The sequence below is a fragment of the Siniperca chuatsi genome, linkage group LG18 (assembly GCF_020085105.1).
Source record: "Siniperca chuatsi isolate FFG_IHB_CAS linkage group LG18, ASM2008510v1, whole genome shotgun sequence".
In the NCBI taxonomy this organism is placed as follows: Eukaryota; Metazoa; Chordata; class Actinopteri; order Centrarchiformes; family Sinipercidae; genus Siniperca; species Siniperca chuatsi.
This window is the reverse complement of record NC_058059.1, coordinates 17,210,387-17,235,523: the sequence shown is the minus strand read 5'-3', so window position 1 is coordinate 17,235,523 and position 25,137 is coordinate 17,210,387. Positions and strand designations below refer to the sequence as shown.

The 25,137-nt window shown below is 40.5% G+C and overlaps 1 protein-coding gene and 1 long non-coding RNA gene across 4 annotated transcripts in view; one reads left to right on the top strand and one right to left on the bottom strand.

Moving 5' to 3' along the window:
- The first annotated feature begins 396 nt into the window (after nucleotides 1-396).
- LOC122865273 lies at nucleotides 397-10,190 on the top strand. Of its 2 annotated transcripts, XR_006375441.1 has the most exons (10): nucleotides 397-463; nucleotides 1,142-1,315; nucleotides 3,680-3,843; nucleotides 4,055-4,417; nucleotides 4,539-4,626; nucleotides 4,722-4,930; nucleotides 5,067-6,593; nucleotides 6,700-6,888; nucleotides 7,194-7,618; nucleotides 7,720-10,190. It is a non-coding gene; the product is annotated as an uncharacterized LOC122865273 (long non-coding RNA). The 2 variants fall into 2 exon arrangements; XR_006375442.1 differs by lacking the exons at nucleotides 397-463; nucleotides 1,142-1,315 and adding an exon at nucleotides 1,650-1,725.
- An 11,002-nt stretch (nucleotides 10,191-21,192) lies between these two features.
- The window catches only part of si:dkey-247m21.3 (5-hydroxytryptamine receptor 4), a 55,773-nt gene continuing 51,828 nt past the window's right edge, over nucleotides 21,193-25,137 (bottom strand). The window contains exon 7 of one of the 2 annotated variants that reach the window (XM_044174560.1): nucleotides 21,193-24,480. In XM_044174560.1, the coding sequence (XP_044030495.1) occupies nucleotides 24,387-24,480 (94 nt within the window). In that variant the 3' untranslated portion in view covers nucleotides 21,193-24,386. The remainder of the gene's footprint in view (nucleotides 24,481-25,137) is intronic. The other variant, XM_044174561.1, reaches the window with a different exon arrangement.

The window sequence follows — 25,137 nt, the reverse complement described above, 5'->3', positions numbered from 1 at the left end:
ACAGGCTCTTTAAAACGGCTTGCCGTATCACCCATGTGGTGACTTGTACCAAGTTTGAATTTAGTGATGAGTGTGCAAAAGTTTGATTAATGTCTGTGCAGCGTTTTCCTGTGTGGTATTCCAGGAAGAAGTAGTGCAGTTATTTCACAACATCTCCCTTAAGGACATGGAGTAATACTCTTTTAGTTAAAAAGTTACCAGCAGCATTAAAAAAGGTAACTTTTGCTGTTTGGCTAAAGCATATTGTACAGTATGTACCTTGCATTTAACATTTAACAGATCTTTTAATCAGCTTATCAGCAATGACCAGTCGCTGACAGCTGTAAAGGGTGTAAGAAAAGAAAATCTGAATCCTTAATTAAAACACCAAATGAAAAATTTCTTTTTTCCATTTTCAGCAGGTGTGCTGTTGTAGAAGTTCTACTCAGTCGACTTGATGGCTCATTGATTGCATCTGTGCCAGGTATATTTAAGTGACCTGAAACCAGGAATGTAAGACCCAATGTTTGCCATGGATATATGTGCTTGGTTGCACTAAAAATGCACTCTTTGCACTATGCAATGAAGCTGCATTGAAAAATATTTTACTCTTTTTTAAGGCTGTTTGCCTGTTTCTAATTTTTGTGTGGATAATCTTTTAAGTTTTTGACAATAAAATGTTTTAGTGGGGAGAAGGGCAGGCACCCAGCGTGTAAAATCAGCGATAAAACCTACAGAAATGCTAAAACAATGCTACAACAAGAGCAAAACAATAAATAAGTTATTTATCGCTCCTTTTTTCACAGCAGGCATTTTGACTTATCATAGCAGGAAAAGCACAGGTGTTACTAATAACATTAACAATGGCTCTGTTCTGTTCAAGTGTCCCAGTAAGTCATCATGAACAATACATGGACCCTTAAACTGAAGCAGCTAAATGGAATTCAGCTAGTTAGTTGCACTAAAAATGCACTCTTTGCACTATGCAATGAAGCTGCATTGAAAAATATTTGACTCTTTTTTTAAGGCTCTTTGCCTGTTTCTAATTTTTGTGTGGATAATCTTTTAAGTTTTTGATAATAAAAACTTTAAAATAAAAACAGCAGGTGGGATGTTAAAGCTTACATTACAGCAACTGATGCTGCTTTCTTTCTCTCTGCAGTCTGATAACTGAACGCACAGTTACACATATACACTCAGTGTGTATGTGAAGGGACCAATGAACCTGGGACTGAGCTTCTTGCAGGGTAGACGCATTCTGATGTCCCGGGTCCCAGTGGAGCATCTTAGGGTCAGCCGTCATTCTGCGTCTGTGAAGAGCTCGTTGCAGCTGATGGTGAGCTGTGTTCCAGACCCGCTCGCTCTCTCAGAACCAGTAGTCTACACTCAAGTAGATCTCAGGTAGAATCAGGTAGACCCTGCCCTCAGGAAGGAGTCTACCTGAGTATCTATTGAACAGATACTCAGGTAGACTCCTTCCTGAGGGCAGGGCTTATGTAACACAGAGTAGCTTAAATTTCTGAGTTCCCGTTCCATTTTTTCACAATTGAGAATGACTTCCGGATGGGAGCCGAAATGTCTTGATTCTGAAAACAGTGTCCAGATGACTACGACTGAAACCTTTTCTACGATAGAACACTCCTGGACGAATGAGGGACTACACCGTCTTATCCATTAATATAATAATGAGTCACAGCAGGAGCAACCAAGCGACCAGCTGACTAATAATCACGCACTTCCTTTGAGGTAAAAGGCAACTATGAGTTGAAGGTGAAGTTCACCCAGAAATCCTTTGTTGTTACAAACAGCTGTTTGTGCTATACATTACACGTCTGTGCACATTTTGTCGTATTTTCATATTTTCATGATTGAGTGGTGTGCAGCTACATCAGCAGTAATCCTAATGTTTGCTATCAATCTCTCATAATCAAAGAGCAGTTGCTTTTCTTATAGACTCAACATTTTATATGCATGCAGGCTTACACCAATCACACATGGAAGAATCCATTATGGAAGACAAAGAGATACACATGAGATTGGCCTCAGTGGACCACAATGCAATGCAGTAGACATGCTGCATTTTTAGAAAGTGCTGTAACTTTCCCTTTTTCTCAACTGGAGAAACTCTTGCTCTGTTTGTCGGTATGTATAGTGGCTGACAAGGGTAAACTCACTACAACAGCCCAAAACTTTTCCATTAGGAGAAACATGCTGCAGCTTCAGAAACAATGCCAATTCAAAAACACATACGAAAATCCAAAACAAATACAACGTTCTTATTGGTCTAGAGTCTACAGTCTGACAGTTGACTCCGGATTGGATCATAGGATTCGATTGAAGACTACCAATCAGACGACAATATGCGTAGCAGCAACAGCAAGGACCTGTCACCAGTGATAAATAAGAAATAATAAAAATTATACAGTATACTCTATACACCTTTCATTTATACAGATATGACCATGACTGAATAGTTGCACATTAACGTTAGCTAGCTAAGAGTTCTGTTGACAGGTAACATTAGGCTAACTTTACCGCTAAGGTAACTGTTAGCGTCTCAGTAAAATCGAAGGACCTGCTGTTGGTGAGAACGTACAGTAGAATCTCCTCTGCCTACTCGAGTTCTTTTGTCATATCCATTCTATCTTGTGCTACCCATACTGTTCACTCAACAGTATGGACCGGGTCTAAGACTGCACCCGACATGGATATATTTACTGTACATTAAACATGCTGCAGAAATAAGACTGCACCTGACATGAACGTATTTACTGTACATTAAACATGCTGCAGAAATAAGACTGCACTTGACATGAACATATTTACGAGTTACATTAAACATGCTGCCCATACTACACATAGTCATATACTCCCAAAATATGTCCTGTAAGTTATTTTGAGTGGAATAATTTACACTTAAGAAATTATGCCATATAATCAGGGCAGCATGTTTAATGTAGCCTACAGTAAATACGTTCATGTCGGGTGCAGTCAAATTTTGATAGGCAGTCCTTTTTCGGAAGACAATATTGCCATGTTATTACTCTCTATACTGTAACGTTATGCCTACTTCTGCACCTTGACCACCCCTGTTATCTGGGATAATAAAGTTTACCTTGACCTATTCGTTCCAAAAACAACCCATCACTCATTAATAAAAAAGTAATTAACTCGTGTTCAGTGTTTCAGAGGTCAGGGAAACTGTATTTTTGAGGTTTTGCACCATTAATATTTTATCATTTTTCCCTGCTGTCAAAATACACCCACTAGCCCAAAATACCATGGCCTATATTACCCAAGACAGGAGAATATAACAACTACAGTGGTTTCTCCCAGTATGTTTTTTGCCTCCAATGTTATATGTAAGGCAGCGCTGCCTCCCAGGTTATGGTTATGGCAGGGGTATATAGAATATGGTATAGGGGTATATGGAATATGAAATAATAAATATCCATGATCCATAATAATAGTTCATATTCCTGATGTTTTACTGGTAACTTTTGGGGCAAAAGATTTCATCTGATTTTGAGTGTAAAGATGGCATGCACCCTCAAGGACTTTTGCCATAAGCAAAAAACCTTAGTAGTTGTGACCCTGCTCTGACACTTTTTTCCTTTTTTTTCCCTCACTGTGTGCTAAAAGGGTATCAATGACCTGTTGTACACTAACGTTGATTGCTATATTATGTTGATGTTCACAGGAGCTGCTCACCTGGCCCACGCAGAGAAGCTCCTTCGAGCAGAGGGTATCCCCGCACCCTCAGGTCCGTCAGCTGTGCCTGGGAAAGCTGGTGGTGCCATTTGGCCAGTATGAGAATGCACCATTCCACTGGCTTGTGGCAAATGGTATGGGCTACATGAAGTAGTAAGCATATTATATTTAATACCATTGTAGGCTATGCGTTTTAAATATCATTTTGATGTCATGCTTAAAATATATAACCTGTATATCCGTTTGCACAAAACTATAGCTATTATCTATGTTTATTATTCGTCTTTGTAAAGTTTCTTTATTCATTATCACAACTGCAGTGATATTAATGATGACAGTACTAAGTTGATGTACATGATTCCAGCGTACTTGACAAGCACAGATCAGAGGTGACAAACCCACAGAGAAAGGGAGAGATGATGGACCAGTGGGTGAAAGACTACCTCACAGAATATGCAGAGAGCTTCCTACAAGTCTCCAGTCTCCTTGAGGCCAACAATGACAGGTGTATCTACGGTCAGAGAGGGTTTGCAGTTTACACCTTTCAGGAGATGTGGGCAGCCAGTACCACACCCAAAAGGACAGGCCAGACCAATTCAGTGATGAGCAGAGGGTGATAATCCAGAAGGCATACAGTTCTGTGAGGAGGTGGTTGCACACACCAATGACCCACATCACAAGTGTGCAGATGAAGAGGTTCAAGAAATATATTAATGACAAGGAGCAAGTAAGTGTTCATTTGATTATGTATTTGTTATGGAAGAGGAAGAGCAGAATAGCATAGTAAATGATATCATATTAAATGAAAATCATAAAATCCAGATAGTTACATTACATTTGTTGTCCAGCAACCACAGGCAAGCACCTCCAAGTGTGGTCCTTCGTCATGGGCAGGCGTTGACGCTGAACTGATAGCTGCAAGCCAGGCTGTGGAAGGTAAGTGAGATACAGAGTTAATAGACATCAAACCATTTTGTTTTTGTTTTTTTATATAATGTATTATACAAAACTTTTATTTGGTAAATTCTCAGACTTGCTCAAGTCCCAAGAGTCCAGCAGTCAGACTAGCAGTCAGTCTCTGGATTCCCAGCGCAGAGGTTCCCGACCCACAGACAAGACCAAGCAGCCTAAGCCCGCTGACCGCCCCAAGCAGGCTGCGTCCACTAGCCAGCCCACAGAGACCCCGTCCACAACCAAGGGTCATGATTATCCCATGGAAGAACCTCTGACTGACTCCCCTGTAAGTAATATTCACATTATATGCAAACAATGTAAATGAGAACAATTTGGTATACATATTTTTTAAATTGGTGTTCTGTCTTAACATTATGTATATAATAACGAAATATTTTGTGTGTGTGTTATGTGTGTTGCAGGTGGAGCTAGAGGGTTGGGTGCGTCTGTGGTAAAACCCCAGTGGCATCCCATCTGCTGACATTTCATGGCTCAAAGAGGACACAGAAAGAGGGCTGTTCACCCCCGTTCAAATCTACAAGGACAACACTGGTCTGTATAAGAGGCGACGGGTGATGAAATCAGACCGCATGTGGTTTTACCCACCAGAACCTCCTGGCTATGTCAGTGGTGCTCTGCCAACTCCACAGCTCTTTTTTCTGAGCTAAGTCTTTGTGTAGCGCTCTGTTGGATTGTGGAGGTACTCCCTGAAGTGTCTTCGAGGTGATGAGTGTGTGGGTAGAAGACGGAATGTGCACCTTTACAAGTCTGGCTACCATCACTGGGTATAACCCACTTCACCTGTGTTAGCGTTATTACATCACAGGTGAATATTTACTACTATGTACGTAAACATGCAAGAAAAAAAGAGCACAGAAAGTCACATGCTGCTATTGGTCTTTATTTGCTTAGATTTTTTTCCCATGTGTACTTTAGGTATGTCACATCTGTGATGTGTCCAGCTGGTACACAGTGCTCACTGAGGTCTTGTGCTGCGGACCATGTACAAAGGCAGCCAGGAGCGGAGAACGTGGCACAGTGGGTCGGTGGCTTGCATGGGATCCCGCTATTTTATCCCAACTTAGCGAGGCTCATCAAGCTATGTTCCCTGCCATCCTCACCAGCAAATGAGCATTCTGAACATAATGTGTGCATTTAACCAACTTGAAAATAGTCACTCAAATCAACCTCAACATATTGATTGTGACTCTCCCGACAGGTGTGGTGTCGATAGGAATGTTGTGCGGCTTCTAAGGGACCAGACCGAATGGAACACTATGGTCAAGGTGTGGCGGCAGATACAGGAGAATCACGTTGAGGACTACCTTTAATTTAAGGACCTGTACACCACACTCCTCATGACTGTAGCGATACCCGGAGGGATTGTCTCTGCATTTAGACACACATTCCAGGCTCCGCCTCCTCATAGAGAGCTTCCCTCCGCACGACTCCTGAGTGATTCACCAGCATCGGAAACGAGCAGTCCCAAATAGTTTCATTTGTGCTGACCTGTGAGGAGTCCACTGCAAAGCTGGAACCGATGTGCCGTGAAGTCATGGAAAGATTCCGGCTGGCCAATCAACCTGTCCCCAAAATCTTGTACATGGACAGTGGGTGTTGTCGAGCGCGGGGCCCAACAGCGGTGGATACTTTGTTCCAGCCTTGGGTGGACAATGGGATGGTTGTGCGTCTGGGCATCTTCCACTGGATCCATCGGTTTGACGCAGCCATACGCACAGAGTCTCACTCCAAGTACTCTGTGTTCAAGTCTGCTCTAGCTGGGGCAGTGCTGGCCTATAACCACGCAGACCTGGAGCTGCTTATCAAGGCCGTTAGAGCCAAGGACATGGCAACGCTGAAGTCTGTCTCAGATGAGGATGTTGTTCGCCACTACATTTCTAGGGAGCAGCTCAAACACCATGTGCGAGTGAGCCTCTTCAAAACACCTGGTATAAAAGACCTCATTCCAAAAAGTTATTATAACGCTGATACGGATAGTGTAGCATACAAAGTGAACATAACACACTGTACGTATGTATGTATGTGTATTTACAGAGGCCATTGATGGGATGTGGGCAGGCCAGCAGTGACACCTGGAGTGCATTCAGGATCCACCAGACATGAACATGTATAGGGTGGCGCGTACCACAACCATCAACCATGTGGACGTGTCCTACTACAAATGTCTGCGTGGAAGCAACAGCCTGGAAGGATTCCACAAAACTCTGTTGCACATGATTCCAGGTACACAAGTGTAGTCTCTATATTTGTGACAAATTAAACATGTGACCCTGTAATTATTCCAGGGTGGGAAATTAACTTTAAAACTTTCAAATGTGAACATCTACCAGTCGCTGACAGATAAATGTTAAAATTCACCAACTAGTCAAAAGTAAATCATTATTTTGTGTCTGAAATCTACCATTGCATTTGGCTGGTGGCTTAATTGTGTACTGTATGTATGCAATTTTTACTGCTGTTTGCATGCCAAATTGCCCCTCGGGGACATTAAAGCTTTACTCCACTCTACTCCACTCTACTCTACTCAGGTCCCCACTGTGCGGCACGTCCCTATCATGTTTACCTGATAAGTGGCATTGCACGGTGGACCTCAGACAGGTGTTTGGTGGCAAAGGACAGCACCACAGGACCTACTCGGCACCGCTGATTGACCCCCTCAACACCCACTGTCAGCAGCTGTTTGGACAGACTGTGAAGGGGAATTTCCCTTCCCCTGCCAACGAGTTGCTTGGGCTGGAGTACCTGTTCAGCCAGAGCACCAGTGAATCCGGACCCTTCTCTCTTGAGGACATTGTCAACGATGGACCTGGTCCAGAGGAGGAGGTGGTTCAGCCTGGAGGCAGACGAGGCGTACCAGAGTGACGTGGAGGCACATGACGATGTGCTGGATGCCGTCCTGCCCCACATTACGCTCACCAGTGACAAAACCTCCACTGTTCACCCTCCGGCCTTTGTGAGTAACTGTGTGTCTGATAGAATGAAAAACAGTGCACTGTTTGCTTGACAATGTACACATATGAACTTACTGCATTCGTATGGCAATTTTTTTAACAGGAGGATGCCTGCAGTCCAAACCCTCTTCCTGGCTTTCAAAAGTTGGAAATGTTTTGCTCTGTGCTGGTGGAGATTGGCCTGACAGAGGACAAGCTGTCACTTACCACTGAGCAGAGGAACAAGGTCCTCGAAGTCTGGAATGCAGTGGAGGACCACGACAAGCAGCTGCAGCATTTCAACCAGCTGTACACACTGGGGTAACATCCTCTACTGCCGCACAAAAAGGGATGATCTTGTCGATGCTGCTGTGATACATAGGGTAAAGATGGCCAAGCGCTATGCACCAGCACAACAGGGCATCAGTGATCAGCACAACAGGCTGATGTACACACTGGTGAAACTGTTGTGGTTGCGCTCACCTCAAGGGTCTCGCAGCAGTCCTGAGAAGAGCACCATCCTTAAAGCATACGAGCGAATCCAGTGTCAGATTTTGGTGGAGGATCCAGTCCTGTGCAAAGCAGGCATTCCTCTCCCAAAGATTAAGATCAAGACTGTGCAGGACTTCATCCGTTGCCAAGAGAGGCTCCTCAACCTGCACACCACAAAACAGCCATCCACCATCACAAAGACCACCTTCATCTCATCTGCAGACCTACCTCCAGCACCACACCAGCCAGCAGTCCTCCCTCCACCGGACTACCCCCTGATGGAATATGGCAGGGACAAAGGTGTTAAAGGGAAGGACAGACATAATCATGCCACTCTCCTGGCCTCGACCACCACTGCCACCTGTGCTTCTGCCAGTGATAAAACCCAACCCACCTCTATCATCACCAGACCTGTGCCCTCCCTCTCTGCATCTACAGCAACCCCTAGGATTGCTGGCCCCTCCACACAGCCCATTATGCCTGCCAGTCAGGCTCTGCCTACAATGCCCACTACTATCGCACAGTACTGGCAGTCCTTCATTCTGGGCTACATCTACACAATATAAGTGTAAGGTGAAGGAACACTCCTCAGAAGTAGGATGCAAACTGTCAACCCAGGTACATAAAAAACACCAGAAAAACACTTTCTGCCCTGTAAACTTGATGTCCACAGCTAAAGGTCTGGACAACAGAGAGTACGTCAGCTACGAACAGTTCACCTCTTGTGTTGATAAGTTGGAGGAATGAGCTTTAAATATGTCATACATCTGTAAATATGGTAGGGTTGCATTGTACATATTGTAAATAGTCTTCATTTTTATTACATTTCATTCTTAATCATGTTCGATGTCCATGTTAAATTGTTTAAACTTTGTAAAAATTGTAAATCCTTTTCATTTTCATTTTCATTCTTCAATGGCTTCAAGAGCACAATAAATAGATGATCATACAGATGATGTCAACACTGCAACATTTGCTTTGAATGGGGGTGAGCCATACTGTAGACTCCTGTAGTCTCCTGCAAATCTCGACTGCATCATTTCTGGTAGAGGGGGACTGCATTCGCACTCTCACCTGTAATCATATACAAAGACAATCTTAAAGATCTACAGGCATAGAGGAAGATGTATTGCAGCTGGTGACCAATGTGCATTTTTAGGATTTCAGATCTGATGCATTATGGTGTATGTATGCCTCTGCTGGAAGGCTCTGTCCTTTCTATACTTGCAGTGTCTTGAATTAACAACTTAGATTTATAAAGCACCTTTCAAGGGACCCAATGACGCTTTACACAAAAAGAGATAATGTAAAAGACCATAGGCCTGAGTGAGTAGGTGAGTTTTGAGGAGGTACTTAGTATCATTAAAGAAATATATATTAACACAAGTCTCAAATGTTAATGCTCAAATTAAATCATAGTTTAATCTAACTTTATCATCTTCCCCTTTAGTAGGGGGACACCACACATCACTAAAATTGAGGAAGTCATTGTGATACACAAAATGACACATTCAATAACCAGAAAAGGGATCTTGTCTTTCTTCTGGATTCACCTCATCAGGGTACTAAATGAAGAGTAAGTGTGCTCAATATTTCATATATGTGGTGAATAAACTTTATTTATAAATCTATACCATCTATACTGATTACTTTAATAACAACATTCTGGTAGTCACAATACAGTTTGCCCACTTGGGAGAGCCACACACCACACTGTCGTGCTCTGACGCCTTTGACCACGTGGGGTGCTACTGTCACCCCAAACACTTTGGACCAATCACATTCAGGACGAATGCACTACGATACAGCTCAACCCTGCAGAAGAAGTCTAGTTTTATCTAGTTTTATTTATTTATTTGATTTCTTTATTTTCCTCCTTTCAGAGCTTACACTTCAATTGAAAGTACCTTTCAGTAAACTTTATGTCCTAAACAAATTTACAAGCCATCTGTACTTACTTTTCTCAAGTAATAATGATCTGAGTACTTCTTCCACCACTGGTGTAACCAAGTAGAGAAACCATACTTCTTGACAAGTATAAAAAAACTGTAATCTTTGTAATCTGAATACTTATTTTTTATAAAGGAATCAATATTTGAACTACTTTGGTAATCGGATTGCTTTTGTAATTGGATTACTTTTGTAATCAGATTTTTTGTAATTGGATTACTTTTGTAATCGATTACTTTGGTAATCGATTACTTTTGTATTCGGATGCTTTTGTAATCTGATTACTTTGTTATTGATTACTTTTGTAATCAGATTACTTAGGTAGTCAAATTACTTTTGTAATCGGATTACTTTTGAAACAGGATTACTTTTGAAATAATTATATTTTTTAATTTACATTAAATTTTTATTTTTAATTGAAATGTTTGTCATCAAATATTTGTAATGTAATATTACACTACAGACCATCTTGCAATGGGACCACATCAGCTGCGACGCCAAATCGGTGTGTATGGTGCAATGGAACACATGACATGAGAGAAGTGCGTTTGGCGCACACGAAACACACGAAATTACTTAAGACATTGGCATGTTATTCATACGCCATTTGGTGATACCGGAGATCTGCACTCTACTGAGTGCACTCTTCTAGTTACTTTTGTACTTTTATTTAAACAAAATCTTGAATGTAGGACGTCTGCTTGTATTTTTACAGAGCGGTATTGCTACTTTTACTTAGGTAAAAGATCTGCGTACTTTCTCCACCACTGCATACTTCTACTCCACTACATTTCAGTGGAAATACTGTAGTTTTTACTTCACTACATTGATTTGGCAGCTATAGTAACTTCACAGATTGAAGCTGATCATACAAAAATGTATATTTGTATACATACAGAACATAAAGTCATCTTATAAGCATTGTTTAAGATGAAAATGCCCAACACTATATAAAGTAGGTAGAACCAGCTGCAACAATACTACTTACAAGTTAATGCATAAATGCCAATAGTCATATGTATAATAATATAAACTTCTGAAAGGGACCAGTCTGCATTTTGAATACTTTTACTTTTGATACTTTAACTACATTTTGCTTATAATACTACTTCAGTCAATTTTTGAGTGCAGGACTACTTATATTTGAGTATTTTTACATTGTGCTATTGCTCCTTTTTCTCAAGTAAATGATCTGAGTACTTCTTCCACCACTGGTGTAACCAAGTAGAAAACCATACTTCTTGACAAGTATAAAAAAAAACTGCAATCTTTGTAATATGAATGCTTTTATAATCACATTTTTTCTAAAGGAATCTATATTGGAACTACTTTGGTAATCGGATTACTTTGGTAATCGGATTACTTTTGCAAATACTATTGTAATCTGATTACTTTTGTAATCAGATTACTTTGTAATAGGATTACTTTTGTAATCGATTACTTTGGAAATGGGATTACTTTTGTAATCAGATTACTTTTGCAATTACTTTTGTAAACTGATTACTTTTGTAATCTGATTACTTTGGAAATGGATTACTTTGGTAGTCAAATTACTTTTGTAATCGGATTACTTTTGTAACAGGATTACTTTTGAAATAATTATATATTTTTTAATTTCCATTTAATTTTTTTTTTTAATTGAAATGTTTGTCATCAAATATTTGTAATGTAATATTACACTACAGACCATCTTGCAATGGGACCACATCAGCTGCGACGCCAAATCGGTGTGTATGGTGCAATGGAACACATGACATGAGAGAAGTGAGTTTGGCGAAACAGGTGAACTGTGCCAGATTTATTCAATATGCCTAACCGTCCTCGGGGGGGGGGGGATTTACTTACCAGTAATAATTATTATGTATAGATTAAAACAGATGTGGGCTCTGGTAATCCTGCACATTGCTGGCCTCCGCAAGCCACCGACCCACTGTGCCACGTTCTCCGCTCCTGGCTGCCTTTGTACATGGTCCGCAGCACAGGACCTCAGTGAGCACTGTGTACCAGCTGGACACATCACAGATGTGACGTACCTCAAGTACACATGGGAAAAAAATCTAAGCAAATAAAGACCAATAGCAGCATGTGACTTTCTGTGCTCTTTTTTTCTTGCATGTTTACGTACATAGTAGTAAATATTCAACTGTGATGTAATAACGCTAACACAGGTGAAGTGAGTTATACTCAGTGATGATGTCAACACATTAATTATGAAACATGATAGCAACATGATAGCAACAGGGTAAACCCCACCACTTCCTTTAGCTCAGGAGTTCTCTCAGGTCCTTAGTAAAAGTTGCTCTCAGCAGCTTTCTGAATGGCTCTTCAGTCTCCTGATGACATGAAACAGGGATCCCCTCCACATAATAAACATCATAAACATCGTGCACCAACAAAGTTGGCCTCTTGATTTACCTGCTGATATGCGGGTGTGGTGTACTACTTACTGTGTCTTCCTATGTGTACTTGAAGGTACCAGAGGAACCCGCTTGCAGCAGCACCTTACACTCCATCATGCTCACCCATTCCCATCTACATCACTGATGTTACTGACTGACACACTCCACATTTGTAGTTATTGCTTTAATTTCTTTAATGTAATCACATTTTTGTAATGTAGTCTAATTACTGTTACTTAATCTAACTACTGTAATGTAATCTTATTACCTTTATAATTGGATAACTTTTGTCATTTGTAATGACTTCTAATAAGTTCTACTACTGCATACTTTCAGCTACAAACTTTAAACACGGCACAAGACTTTGAACTACTAAACTTGTAGTCAGCTTTTTACAGTTTACATCATTTAGAGTTTTTGAATTACCTCAGTTTCTGAGTTTCTAATGGTTTCTAATGGCGCTGCTTAGAGTGTGTCTCATGACCTGTGATGTCACCCACTGATCCTCTTCTGCTGTTCTGCTTTTCCAAAATGTCTGACGTCAACCCTTGTAACTTCCACAGCTTTCAAATTATACATCAAAATGTACACAAAGGTGTCCTCTTTTGCACAATGCCAGTATTTAAGCATTAGGACTTACAGTTTTTAAATATTTGCCTCAAAGCACCAAGAGAGCCCTGGAATAGCCCTGGAAACGAATAGCGGTCTCCTGGGCAAACATCCTGTGTTTGTTTGACTCATCCATCCACCCTCACCTCATCCCAACACGGACTTTGATTACTTTAGTATTCGGATTTCTTTTGTAATCTGATTACTTTTGCAATTACTTTTGTAATCTGATTACTTTTGTAATAAGATTACTTTGGAGATGAGATTACTTTTGTAATCAGATTACTTTTGTAATCGGATTAATTTTGTATTTGGATTACTTTTGTAATTTGATTACTTTAGAAATGGGATTACTTTTGTAATCTGATTACTTTGGAAATGGGATTACTTTTGTAATCAGATTACTTTTGTAATTTGATTACTTTTGTATTTTGATTACTTTTGTAATCTGATTACTTTGGTAATGGGATTACTTTTGTAATCAGATTAGTTTTGTATTCGGATTACTTTTGTATTCGGATTATTTTTGTAATTGGGGTTTTCTCACAGACGCACCCAACCCTCTAGCTCCACCTGCAACACACACATAAAACATTTCGTTATTATATACATAATGTTGGGACAGAACACCAATTTAAAAAATATGTATACCGAATTACTCTCATTTACATTATTTGCATATAATGTGAATGTCACTTACAGGGGAGTCAGTCAGAGGTTCTTCCATGGGATAATCATGACCCTTGGTTGTGGACGGGGACTCTGTGGGCTGGCTAGTGGACGCAGCCTGCTTGGGGCGGACAGCGGGCTCAGGCTGCTTGGTCTTGTCTGTGGGTCGGGAACCCCTGCACTGGGAATCCAGAGACTGACTGCTAGTCTGACTGCTGGACTCTTGGGACTTGAGCAAGTCTGAGAATTTACCAAATAAAAGTAGTTCTGTATTATACATTATTTAAAAAAACAAAAACAAAAAAAAACGTTTGATGTCTATTAACTCTGTATCTCACTTACCTTCCACAGCCTGGCTTGCAGCTATCAGTTCAGCATCAACGCCTGCCCATGATGAAGGACCACACTTGGAGGTGCTTGCCTGTGGTTGCTGGACAACAAATGTAATGTAACTATCTGGATTTTATGACGTAGCGCTTTTAAATTACCAAAAGCAAACAAACACATTTAGCCAAAGTGCTCAAAATATCAGTAATTTTAACAATTACTGTTTTATCCTGTATTATGGAGTATTATATTTTGATTTGCTTAGTACTTCTATTCCTGTGTGCACTGACGTGATAGTGAGCAGCTGTAACAAAAGAGTTTCCTCTCGGGATCAATAAAGTATTTCTGATTCTGATTCTGATTTTCATTTATTATGCTATTCTGTTCTTCCTGTTCCATAACAAATACATAATCAAATGAACACTTACTTGCTCCTTGTCATCAATATATTTCTTGAACCTCTTCATCTGCACACTTGTGATGTGGGTCACTGGTGTTGTGAGAATCAAAAACCTAAACGAAGATTGCTTGCCTATTATATTAATACCATGTTGAAACTTTTGTACACACATACACACACGCAGGGCATGAGGCTTAACAATTCAAAGTGTGCAGGGAAAAGTTGATTAGCTGTTGCAAAGAAACAGGGATATCAGAAAGAAAATCATGTAGTGAGGACAGTATGTATTGTAATGACCATGAGAGGTGAAGTATCAGTTGTGGGGAACGAAGCAGAGACTTCAGCAACTTACAAACAGAGGAAGTGTAGGATTCCTCCACTAGTGCGCTGTCTCCTCACGAAGGCTGGAATCGTGTGCCAAGAGACTGGGACCAGCCTGTACACCAACGAAGGGAGAGCTAAGTCTAAACCACAGCTCCTCCCCACCTCTGTAGAAACCCATCAGATAGTTGCACATTCTCATTTAAAACTGTGTAATGTTAAGAAGAGCACTCTTTCCTAGGATGTTGACTACAGATTAACAGCTTGCTGACTGTGGTTTTCTGAATATAAAAGATCCTTGTACAAGATATGTTTTGATCCTCCAATGTTTTGATAAATGCCAAATTAAGGAATAGCTTCTCTCCAGTCTTTTCTTTTGCAAATAAACGAACGCTCTGACAAATCGGTTACCCCAACGTGATTTGCTGAGGAAGAAAAGGAGAAAATTCGACGCCGTCCCTGCTGAGTTTTTTTCCGGCGGGACCGTCTCTGTGTTTCTGGACTCTGGAGGACCAGGACTTTTAAAGAAAAGGTAAGCAGAAACCTGTTGTTAACAACCAAATTCTGTGCATTGACTAATACCAAATTAAAAGTGAGTGAGGAGGAGGTAAGGAAATTACAGACTAAATTGTTTAAGATAAACAAGTGAAAATACATGTTATATGTTATATGTGTACTGAAATTGTAGAATCAAAACTAAGAAATATATATAAGGATTAAAGTCCCTAAGAGTAGAATCCCTAAAAGAGAAAAGAAATACTGTGTGTCAAAGAGCATATGTGGGAATGAAATGTTAAGTTATGTAAGACAACAAACAGTGGGAACCTAACGGTGTTAACGCAAGCAGAGTCTTACTGATTAGTGGGAATTGGCTAGTAACAGTGTTTCAGTAAGGCAAGCAAACAGTGGATACCTAGCAGTGTTAACAAAGCTGTTTGTCTGTGGAAACTTAGCGGTATTAACACAAACAGAGCCTTACTGATTGGGTCAGTTACTTAAGTGAAGTCCATACAAACTGACTGGCTGTTAAAAAAATTATAATAATTTTAATTTTAATTTAAAGCTGCACTTGAAAAAAGTGAAAGTATTTTTAGAAGCAAAAGGAAAAGACATGAGTGGGAGTGAAGTGAAACAAACTGATTTTCTAATGTGTTAAATGTTGCACCATAGGTAATTTGCTTTTGTGTACTGGTATTCACATTGGGGTTGTTTTATGTTGGGTTGAATTTGCCCTATGAGGTAAATTTTGGGTTGCATGAGCAACAATGGTGGGATGGTCTCATGGACTTGAGTGACTGGGGAGGCATACCACGCTCCCTGGGTAGATTGCCAACTGTGTCTTATGAAGACATCTCGCTAACATTAATAAGTGAAGAACCAATCATGCCTCGGCCTCCTCCTGTCTGACATTAGAAGAACGTGTAGCTGCGTGTGAGAGGACACTAACAGGGTTAGGAAAGTTGTGGATTGTGTGGTTTATGGTATTAAATCTTGAGCTTCATTGGTTTGGGTTGTATGATCTATTTGAAAAATATTAAAAGGACACCTGAAGGTGTATGTGTACAAGCATAATGGGAGATCAGCCTATGAATTTGGGCCAGTTAAAGGCACATGTGAAACAAAAGCTAGAGGGAAAAGTAGGTAAAAAAGACAAGGGACAGACAAAGAAAGCAGTGGAAAAGTTGTGGGAGAAATGGAGAGACAAGGTCTCCTCACCAGCAACCAGGAAGCCGAGCTGCCCACCCCTGAAGTTATCATGTGCATGGTGACTGCCGCAGCTGCAAGTCATGGAGAAGCCTTTTGTGATTGAGAGATGGCAGGAAGCCATAAATGGGGATTGGCATATAGGAGACTGGAGAAGGCCAGAGACAGAGATGGGACCACCACAGCCATTTGCGAAATAATGACAGCAGTAGGCAAGGCAAATGGAAAGCGAAAAAAGGAGAAAAAGGAGAGGTCAGCTGCTGCATCAACAACAGCAACAGCAACCATGCTGTCCGTTTCACCAACTACTCCTCCAGAGAAGGGGGGTCGGCCCAGCCAACTGTACCCCTGCCTCAAGGAAATAGGACCTCCCCCTCCATACCACACTCCTCCTTCCCCCGAGGGACCCTCCCCCACATCAGTGCAAGCTCCAGTGGTGCTTGTGAAGGGAGGTCAATTGGAACTGGAGACACCAGAAGATGCAATGAATGCCGCCTTCCACAAGGAAGCAGCCGGAGCCATAGGATCACTTATGGAACACTCCTTGAACCAGATGGAAGACTTGACATCTGCTGTGGCAGAATTCTCTCTAAACCCGCTCTACCTCTTTGCCTCCAGGAGCAAGCCTCACTGTACCTGCTTCAGCTTCACCATCGCCTGCAGCCTCCAGAGGAACATCAATAAGAACTCAGGTTCCAGGGAAAGGGAGTGCAGCCTCCACCCGCTCAGGGACACCAGAACCCCTCCCCTGATGGATGAACTGCAAGTGCCCTATGGAAAGAGAGGGGAAAGAGGACTAACAAAGGAAGAATCAATGAGACTAAACTATCAGCATTACTTGGAGGAGTTGGAGAGAGAAGGACTCAGGGAACGGGACCCTGACAGCGATGATGAACAAGACAAGGAGAGAAGGGAAGTGAATAATCAACTCCTCTGGACCATGGGTCATGATCCTGTTGGATGGGTGGAGACTCCAATCCAGAGAGTGGCAGGAGTGCTTACAGGTTAATTTGAAGGACACCTGACTCCCCTCGAGTCCACCTTGACGCCACAGGAGTCTAGATGTCTTCCAACATCTCATGGATACACACTACAGCCAACACTCCATACTGTGGCCGTGATTAAATGCAAAGGACACCAGAAACTAGATACCAGCATAGCAGAAGGAAATTATGCTGCCGACTCTGCGGCCAAGAAGGCAGGAGGGTACACACCAAGACAGATGTCTGTCACCATTGAACAACTACCAGAACTAACAGAAAAAGACATTGCTGTGTCAGAGCAGGGTCACAACTACTAAACCCTTTCAGCTCCTCAGATGAAGCTTTTCTTCCCTTTGGCTAAGTTTTAGGTTTTTGCTTATGGCAAAAGCCCTTGAGGGTGCATGCCATCTTTACACTCAAAATTAGATGAAATCTTTTGCCCCAAAAGTTACCAGTAAAACATCAGGAATATGAACTATTATTATGGATCATGGATATTTATTATTTCATATTCCATATACCCCTATACCATATTCTATATACCCCTGCCATAACCATAACCTGGGAGGCAGTGCTGCCTTACAGATAACATTGGAGGCAAAAAACATACTGGGAGAAACCACTGTAGTTGTTATATTCTCCTGTCTTGGGTAATATAGGCCATGGTATTTTGGGCTAGTGGGTGTATTTTGACAGCAGAGAAAAAATGATAAAACATTAATGGTGCAAAACCTCAAAAATACAGTTTCCCTGACCTCTGAAACACTGAACACAAGTTAATGTTACTGTAGGCTACATTAAACATGCTGCCCTGATTATATGGCATCATTTCTTAAGTTTAAATTATTCCACTCAAAATAACTTACAGAACATATTTTGGGAGTATATGACCCCCCCCCCCAAACTCGGGATTGCAAAGGCTGATGATGACAAACTTTTGTTTTATATATAAATATATATACATATATAATGATAATAATTCTGAGTGGTATAATTTACATTTATTATAATAAATTATTAGTAAGATGCTTTACCATCATCAGGGCAGCATGTTTAATGTACAGTAAATACGTTCATGTCGGGTGCAGTCTTAGACCCGGTCCATACTGTTGAGTGAACAGTATGGGTAGCACAAGATAGAATGGATATGACAAAAGAACTCGAGTAGGCAGAGGAGATTCTACTGTACGTTCTCACCAACAGCAGGTCCTTCGATTTTACTGAGACGCTAACAGTTACCTTAGCGGTAAAGTTAGCCTAACGTTACCTGTCAACAGAACTCTAACATTAATGTGCAACTATCCAATCATGGTCATATCTGTATAAATGAAAGGTGTATAGTGTATATAGTTTTTTATTATTTCTTATTTATCACTCTTTTCCCTCTTCTTTTGACTCTTGAGCTGCTAACCTTAACGCCAGCGGATTTAGCTGGTGGGGATCAATAAAGTTTATCTCATCTTACCAACATTAATACAACATTCAGCCTTACCGAACGACCAAAAGACAACTGGGCAGTATAAACATTGAATGTTACAAAGAATTAATTATTTCAGTCTTATCAAAAACACTGTAGGTTACTGCGGCGGCGGGTCATTCTCTCCGGTGACAGGTCCTTGCTGTTGCTGCTACGCATATTAACGTCTGATTGGTAGTCTTCAGTCGAATCCTACAATCCAATTGGGAGTCTACAGTCAGACTGTAGACTCTAGACCAATAAGAACGTGTAATTGTCTAAGGTCAATGTAGACTTTGCGCTACGTGAATGTTTCCATTGTTGTATGGGGTTGAGAGACCAGACGAGAGTGTGTTTGTTTTTGAAGTGGGAAGAAAAGTGGAGTAAAGAGGCGACATAAAAAGGTACATATTCTTTTTTACATTTGGCCTTAGTCTTTAAATTGTGTTCCACTTAGCACTCCCCCTACAACTGCAGTTCTCGTCTACTGTCAAGTACAGTGGGTGTTTGGCCTCGGGGGACAGTAATGAGCCCATTATAGCTTGGCACACCACAAGCTCCACCAAGGACAGATTTATGTTTTATCAGAAGTGTTTCAAAAAAGTATTTTTCAGACTATTTTCAAGACTGACTGGTTGGTCTGGAAAATGTGAATTTCCCTACCTCCATTAAAGAGCACTCACAGCCACTTCCCTGAGATTTTCTGTGGGAACCATTCCGAACGGACTAGGCTCAGGGTAACTGCTTTGATGTTGAGGCTGACCTCTTACCTCCACATGGAAGGAGATAAGTAATAAATCCCCTGGAAGGCTTTATTAAAAAAATCACATTTTAAATCTTAGAGCAAACTGTTTTTTCAATGAATATATCTGTTAGAAAAGCAGATTAGGCTGGATTCACACTGGAAGAAAAACTAACATGACTAATTTCTAGTGGCCCATAGAAGGATAAAATGCTGGATCTGTGTCTGATGGGGTTAAAAATAATTTTGTGTTCCTGTGTTAACTTCAGACTAATCTTAGAGCCAAGATACTTTTAGAAAACCCAGGTCCAGGTCTGGCACTGCTGTGCTATGAGACAAAGCCTTGAGATCTTCATGCTTTATACAGTATGTAAGCCCAGAGAGATTGAGCTGGAGTCAGTGCATTTTGAGAGGGCTCACAGAATAATGAATTCCTCCTCTGGATTTTCCCTGATTGGTTAATGGCCAGCAGGCTCGGGGGTCAGCACCAATCAACTCAGCAAATCAGCTCAAAGATTGTTTTCAGTGGCGGAGGGAATGATTGGGGATAATCATATTTGCTGTTACCAAATAGGTTTCCTGACGAGGAGCTTTGTGTGTAATTGCCGCCTGCCACCGCCAACAGTAATAAAGGCTTGTTAAAAATGTGTTTGTGGCCCACACAGAATAATAATAGTCTGTGCTTGATGCTCGTGTTGTCTTACTGAAGACAGGAGCACATCACAGGGGTTCTCAAAATAGAGATGGGGCCCCTCCAGGTGATCACAAAGTCATATTTGGGCTGTTCACAAAGACATTGGTAGTAGTATTTTAATTCAGTGATTGGATTTGGGAAAAGATGCTGCTGCTTTAAACGTCATCAAATTAAAAAATGCTGTAGAGCTCCACTGTATACCTTCAAAGTACAACTGATATCTGCTCAAGTTGTGTCTGATAAAAAAAATCTTACCACATTCTTTAACTGGTTATAGTTTTGGTTTTAGTTACCATGGAGATGGTTTAAACCATCTTCATTGACTGTTGAAGGCCACAAGATGGGGCTGAAAGCTCTGCAAAACAAAGTAAGTGAACCTTGTAATAACAATTAATTGTCAAACTGCTTTTCAAGAAGAATGAACCTTCAAGTTTTATTGTGTTTTTGTGTGAACTGTCCCTTTAAAATAAAAACAAACCTTAAAGTTGCTCTTATAAATGTGAGAGGGGTCACTCGTATTATGAACCCACAGAGAAATATCACCCGACTCTGCAGTTCGCCTCAGCTCTTTGAATCGTTTTAGGCATCACTGTGTTGGTTTTCTGGCCAGCAACTTTTCCGTTTTGGTTCACTCTCACCGCTCTCATCAGCACATCGGCCACAGCAGGCAGCTGTTTTTAGTGGAAAAGATCTGATTATCTAGTGAACATAGTTTAGCATTTAGCAGCTATAGAGCCAGATATTGCCAAATAATTAAATAAATAAATGTATGCAGGTTTAAGGAGCCATAACTACACTACTCTACTGACTCTGATGTAAAAAAATAAAAATGAACCAGTTTACACCAAATTCTCTGTTTATTCATCATCTCCATCAGCCACAATAAAGATAAAATACAGTGCACAGTGGACTTGTCACATTGTAACAAGACATTCATTTACCTCGTCATCTTTGAAGCTGGACTGAGGTTTTGCACTGAAAGTAAAAAGTAAAGATGACGAGTGTTGTTTTCTGAGGCAGAGATGCAGAAAGAAATTGAAATGAAAATGCAGAAATCAGTGATGACAGAAAGTAGGCGGCAGAGTTGGTTTCACACCTCCGTGTGTCGATCTCCTAAATGTGTTGTGATAAACAGAGAGAGTGAGACAGATGGAGTTCAGATATGTAAACTGAGCATCAAACACTGGAGGAAAGTTAAACCTGTGTTACAGAGACATTCTTGAATTTACCTTTGAATCAAATGACTCTGAGTAATGTGAATGGGTCACTAGTGCTGCCAAACCCACTGAGAAAAACAGCCAACTCTGCAGCTCTGGTGATTTTAGTTATATTTAGCTGCTTTTGGCCACTTTTTACTCATTATTTTAGTTTTTTCCAAACCATTGCTCTCACATGCCCCCATGTAGGAGGCTGTTGTAAGCAAACTAGCTCAAACATGCTGAAAATATGCTACGTGCCCAACACAAAATGGCAGAGAGCCAAAACGAGTGGCAGGTACAGAAAAATAAGACCAAATCAAAGCTAAAAGGAGAGTGAATATTTGACTTTTCTTCATCAGGTCACTTAACACAGCTTTAAAACACAGTTCAACCATGAGCCAAACGCAGATACTTCTTTCTTAGTCTCTTATTCATTTTGTGTGTGTATATATATATATATATATATATATATATATTCCTTGGTGCCTAGACCACTGTAGTTTATTTTGAGTTAATTTCACGTACAACATCCTGCTGCTGTAAATATTCACTTGAGCACCAAATCTGCTGAAAATAGTCCCCAACAAATTCACAATTTACTCCTGTTTTTGTAACATTTGCTAAAAACTACAGTGATCACCTCTTTTAGTGGGCATTATTGAGCCTTTTTTGAAAATGAAACTACTGTATACATTCGTGAGCGGGAACCACTGAGGCAACAGGCAGAGCAGTGAAATCAGAAAGTGTTGAGAGGCAGACAGATTCTTGGTTCCAGTTTTTTAACGGGATTTGTTACCAATAAGAAAAATAGAATATCGCCAGCCTTATCCTTTATGGTTGTTTAGAGATTCATGATGTTGAAAAAGGAAATAATCCACAAAAATGTGATGAGTTTTTAGGAAATTTTTTTTTTACTGATTTCAAAATTTTAAAAGAAATATTTGTCCAAATAGCTAAATGAGATAATTGTAACCCACAATTTTTAACCTCGTTAATCATGTCACATTTCATAATGACAACATGGTAACATTTAATTCAGTCAGTTTGGACAAATTTAGTCTCAGGATTATGTCAGTCAGCTTCTTAATATGAGTGATGGGATCCTACCCGAACGCACTATTTAGAACACACTAAGTTAGAACAGTTTTGGTTATTTAACTTAAGAGACAAAAACACAAATACAGAAATCTGTGCTCTTCTTACTGGTTTGAAGTGGGCGGGGCTCAATTGGAAAAAAAAACGTGATGTCACATACATCCACGCACCAATCAGATTTTAGCAATATTAGCAATATATATATATATATATATATATATATATATATATAGTTTAGGTACTTTCCCAAACTTTAACTTTGAAGCCAAGTTTTCAGGGGCTAATATCAATCTATGACAGAGGATCACAGGCATCCATCTGCAGGATCATTCCCTGCACAGATCATCGCTTCAGCCTTGTCATGGTGGTTTCCAGCTGCTTCCATCCAGCAGCAGGTTTGGTTTCCATAGTGAGGGACCAACAAGAGAAAGAAACATTTGATCTGCAGCTACTGAGCTTAAATATACATTTGGAAAACAAGAGTAGCTGTTAGTCAGTGAAATCCAATCCATGTATTATGTGTAAAACTATACTTCCTATTTCAAGGTGTCTCCTTCATATAATTCTTTCATGGTGGGAATATAATACAATCATATGCACAGTACACATTATCTGCATTTAAAGAAATTGGGCTCATTGTACAACCTTTTAATCAGACCAGACAGTTTTTTCCCATCAGATTCTTGAAACATTTACTTTTTGAGATACACGTATGGCAGTGACTCTGTTTCAACGCTGTAAATGTATGTACTGTCAGTGCTTTGCAACCATGTCTTATTAATTTACAAAAAGGTAAAGAGTAAATTCCTACATATGTCACTGTTGCTTCTTGCAGGATGATTATAATGTCCATAAAGAGTGATTTTAACACTGGCAATTAAAGTTTCCTGCTCTACAAAACCAACACGACATCCCTGCTGGGTGTGGACAGAGATGCAACAGAAACTTTCAACCCACGGAGGTAAATGTAAGGTAACAATATTTTATGTGCCATGAAAAGTTTAGGCAAGTGTTTCATCACAATAATGAATGATAGAACAGTTTTTATGATGCTGTATTTCATCACATCCTCAGACTTTGGTATGTCAAAACTGAATATGAAATAAAAAACGCCCACTTTTGACATGACATCCAGCAGTTTTGACATTCAGTGTCGTCGATGCTGGTAAAAAGCAAGGATACAAACTGCTGTACTTTATTCTAATAAGACCTGCAGTCACCCCTGTGCAGTTAGCTCTATTTTAACTTGTTTCTCCTTCGCAACATGGCACCAAAGGATGCCAGTTTTAAGCTATAATGGAATGTCAGCATAGTGGTTAAAAAGCAGTAGGAGCCTCTTGATTCCACCATCATGTTAGCCAGAGTTTAGCTTGTAGTCTGCTGTAGTTTTCTGAGAACCCAAGTATACTCTACAACCAAGACTTGAATTCTGCACAAATATGCTTCATTTTGGCCCATTTAGAGTCACCAAGAATCAGATTTGACTGTCTGATGCCCAGAAATAGTGCCTCTAACCTTTAGATTTCCCTGGACAGCATCGATACGTGTAAAAAAAAAAAAAGAGTCATATGATGTCAATGATGATGCTGGATCATAGACTGAATATCCAGGTGAGGCAATATTCTTATGAACAGGTCAGGTCAGTTCACAGTAGACTGTTGAGATCACAGAGGCCAAGAAGTCTTTGTCTCTAAACCAATTCAAAGGTCCCCCACACCAGCTGATGATGTCACAGCTCTGTAAAGTCATCCTCATAGTGGTCCGAGAGAGTCCTGGGACTCCTGCTCGTTGGCAAGTATCGTCCGTCCGTTGTCGCTGTAGCTCCGGTTTGGCAGGAAAGACAATCTGAAAAAGAGACAGAGACTTCTTTAGTAAACTTGAATAAGAGAGAATTAAGTCATTCAATGTATCTACCCTCTTAATTTCCTCTCTATATAGAGGTTTTAAATGTTAATGGTGGAGTCCTCCATTCCCATCAGGATTCAAATTGGCTACCTACACACAAGTGATTCACAGGAAATGATGCAGCATGTACTCCAGCCTTACTGTTGTAATTTTATCTCATTGATATCAGCCTCAGTGTTTACTCTTCACTCTCCATCAGAGCTGTATTAAGTTAGTGCTAAGGCTAACTGAACATTTCCTATTGTTGCCTTCACACTCACACCGGGTGGCTTTTATTGTGAAGCAGCCACAGAAAACGCAAATAAGTCACAGAGGTTAGCGCTGACCGCGTTTCTCCATCAAAAATGCATCTACAAAACAAGACAACAGTCATTATGGGCCTGTTTTGACAGCAGATCAGTTATTAAAATATTGCAAGAGAGTAATGGAACAAGAAGAAGCAGCCACAGTGAGCTGTCAGGTGAGGAGCTGCAGACGACAGGCTGCACATCTCCAACTTTGAAGCAAGATAACCAACTTTTGTTAACGCTCGCAGCATGAAATCAGGTCCAAGGTGCAATTCTTTTTGACTGACTTCTTTGTTAAAACACCACGAGT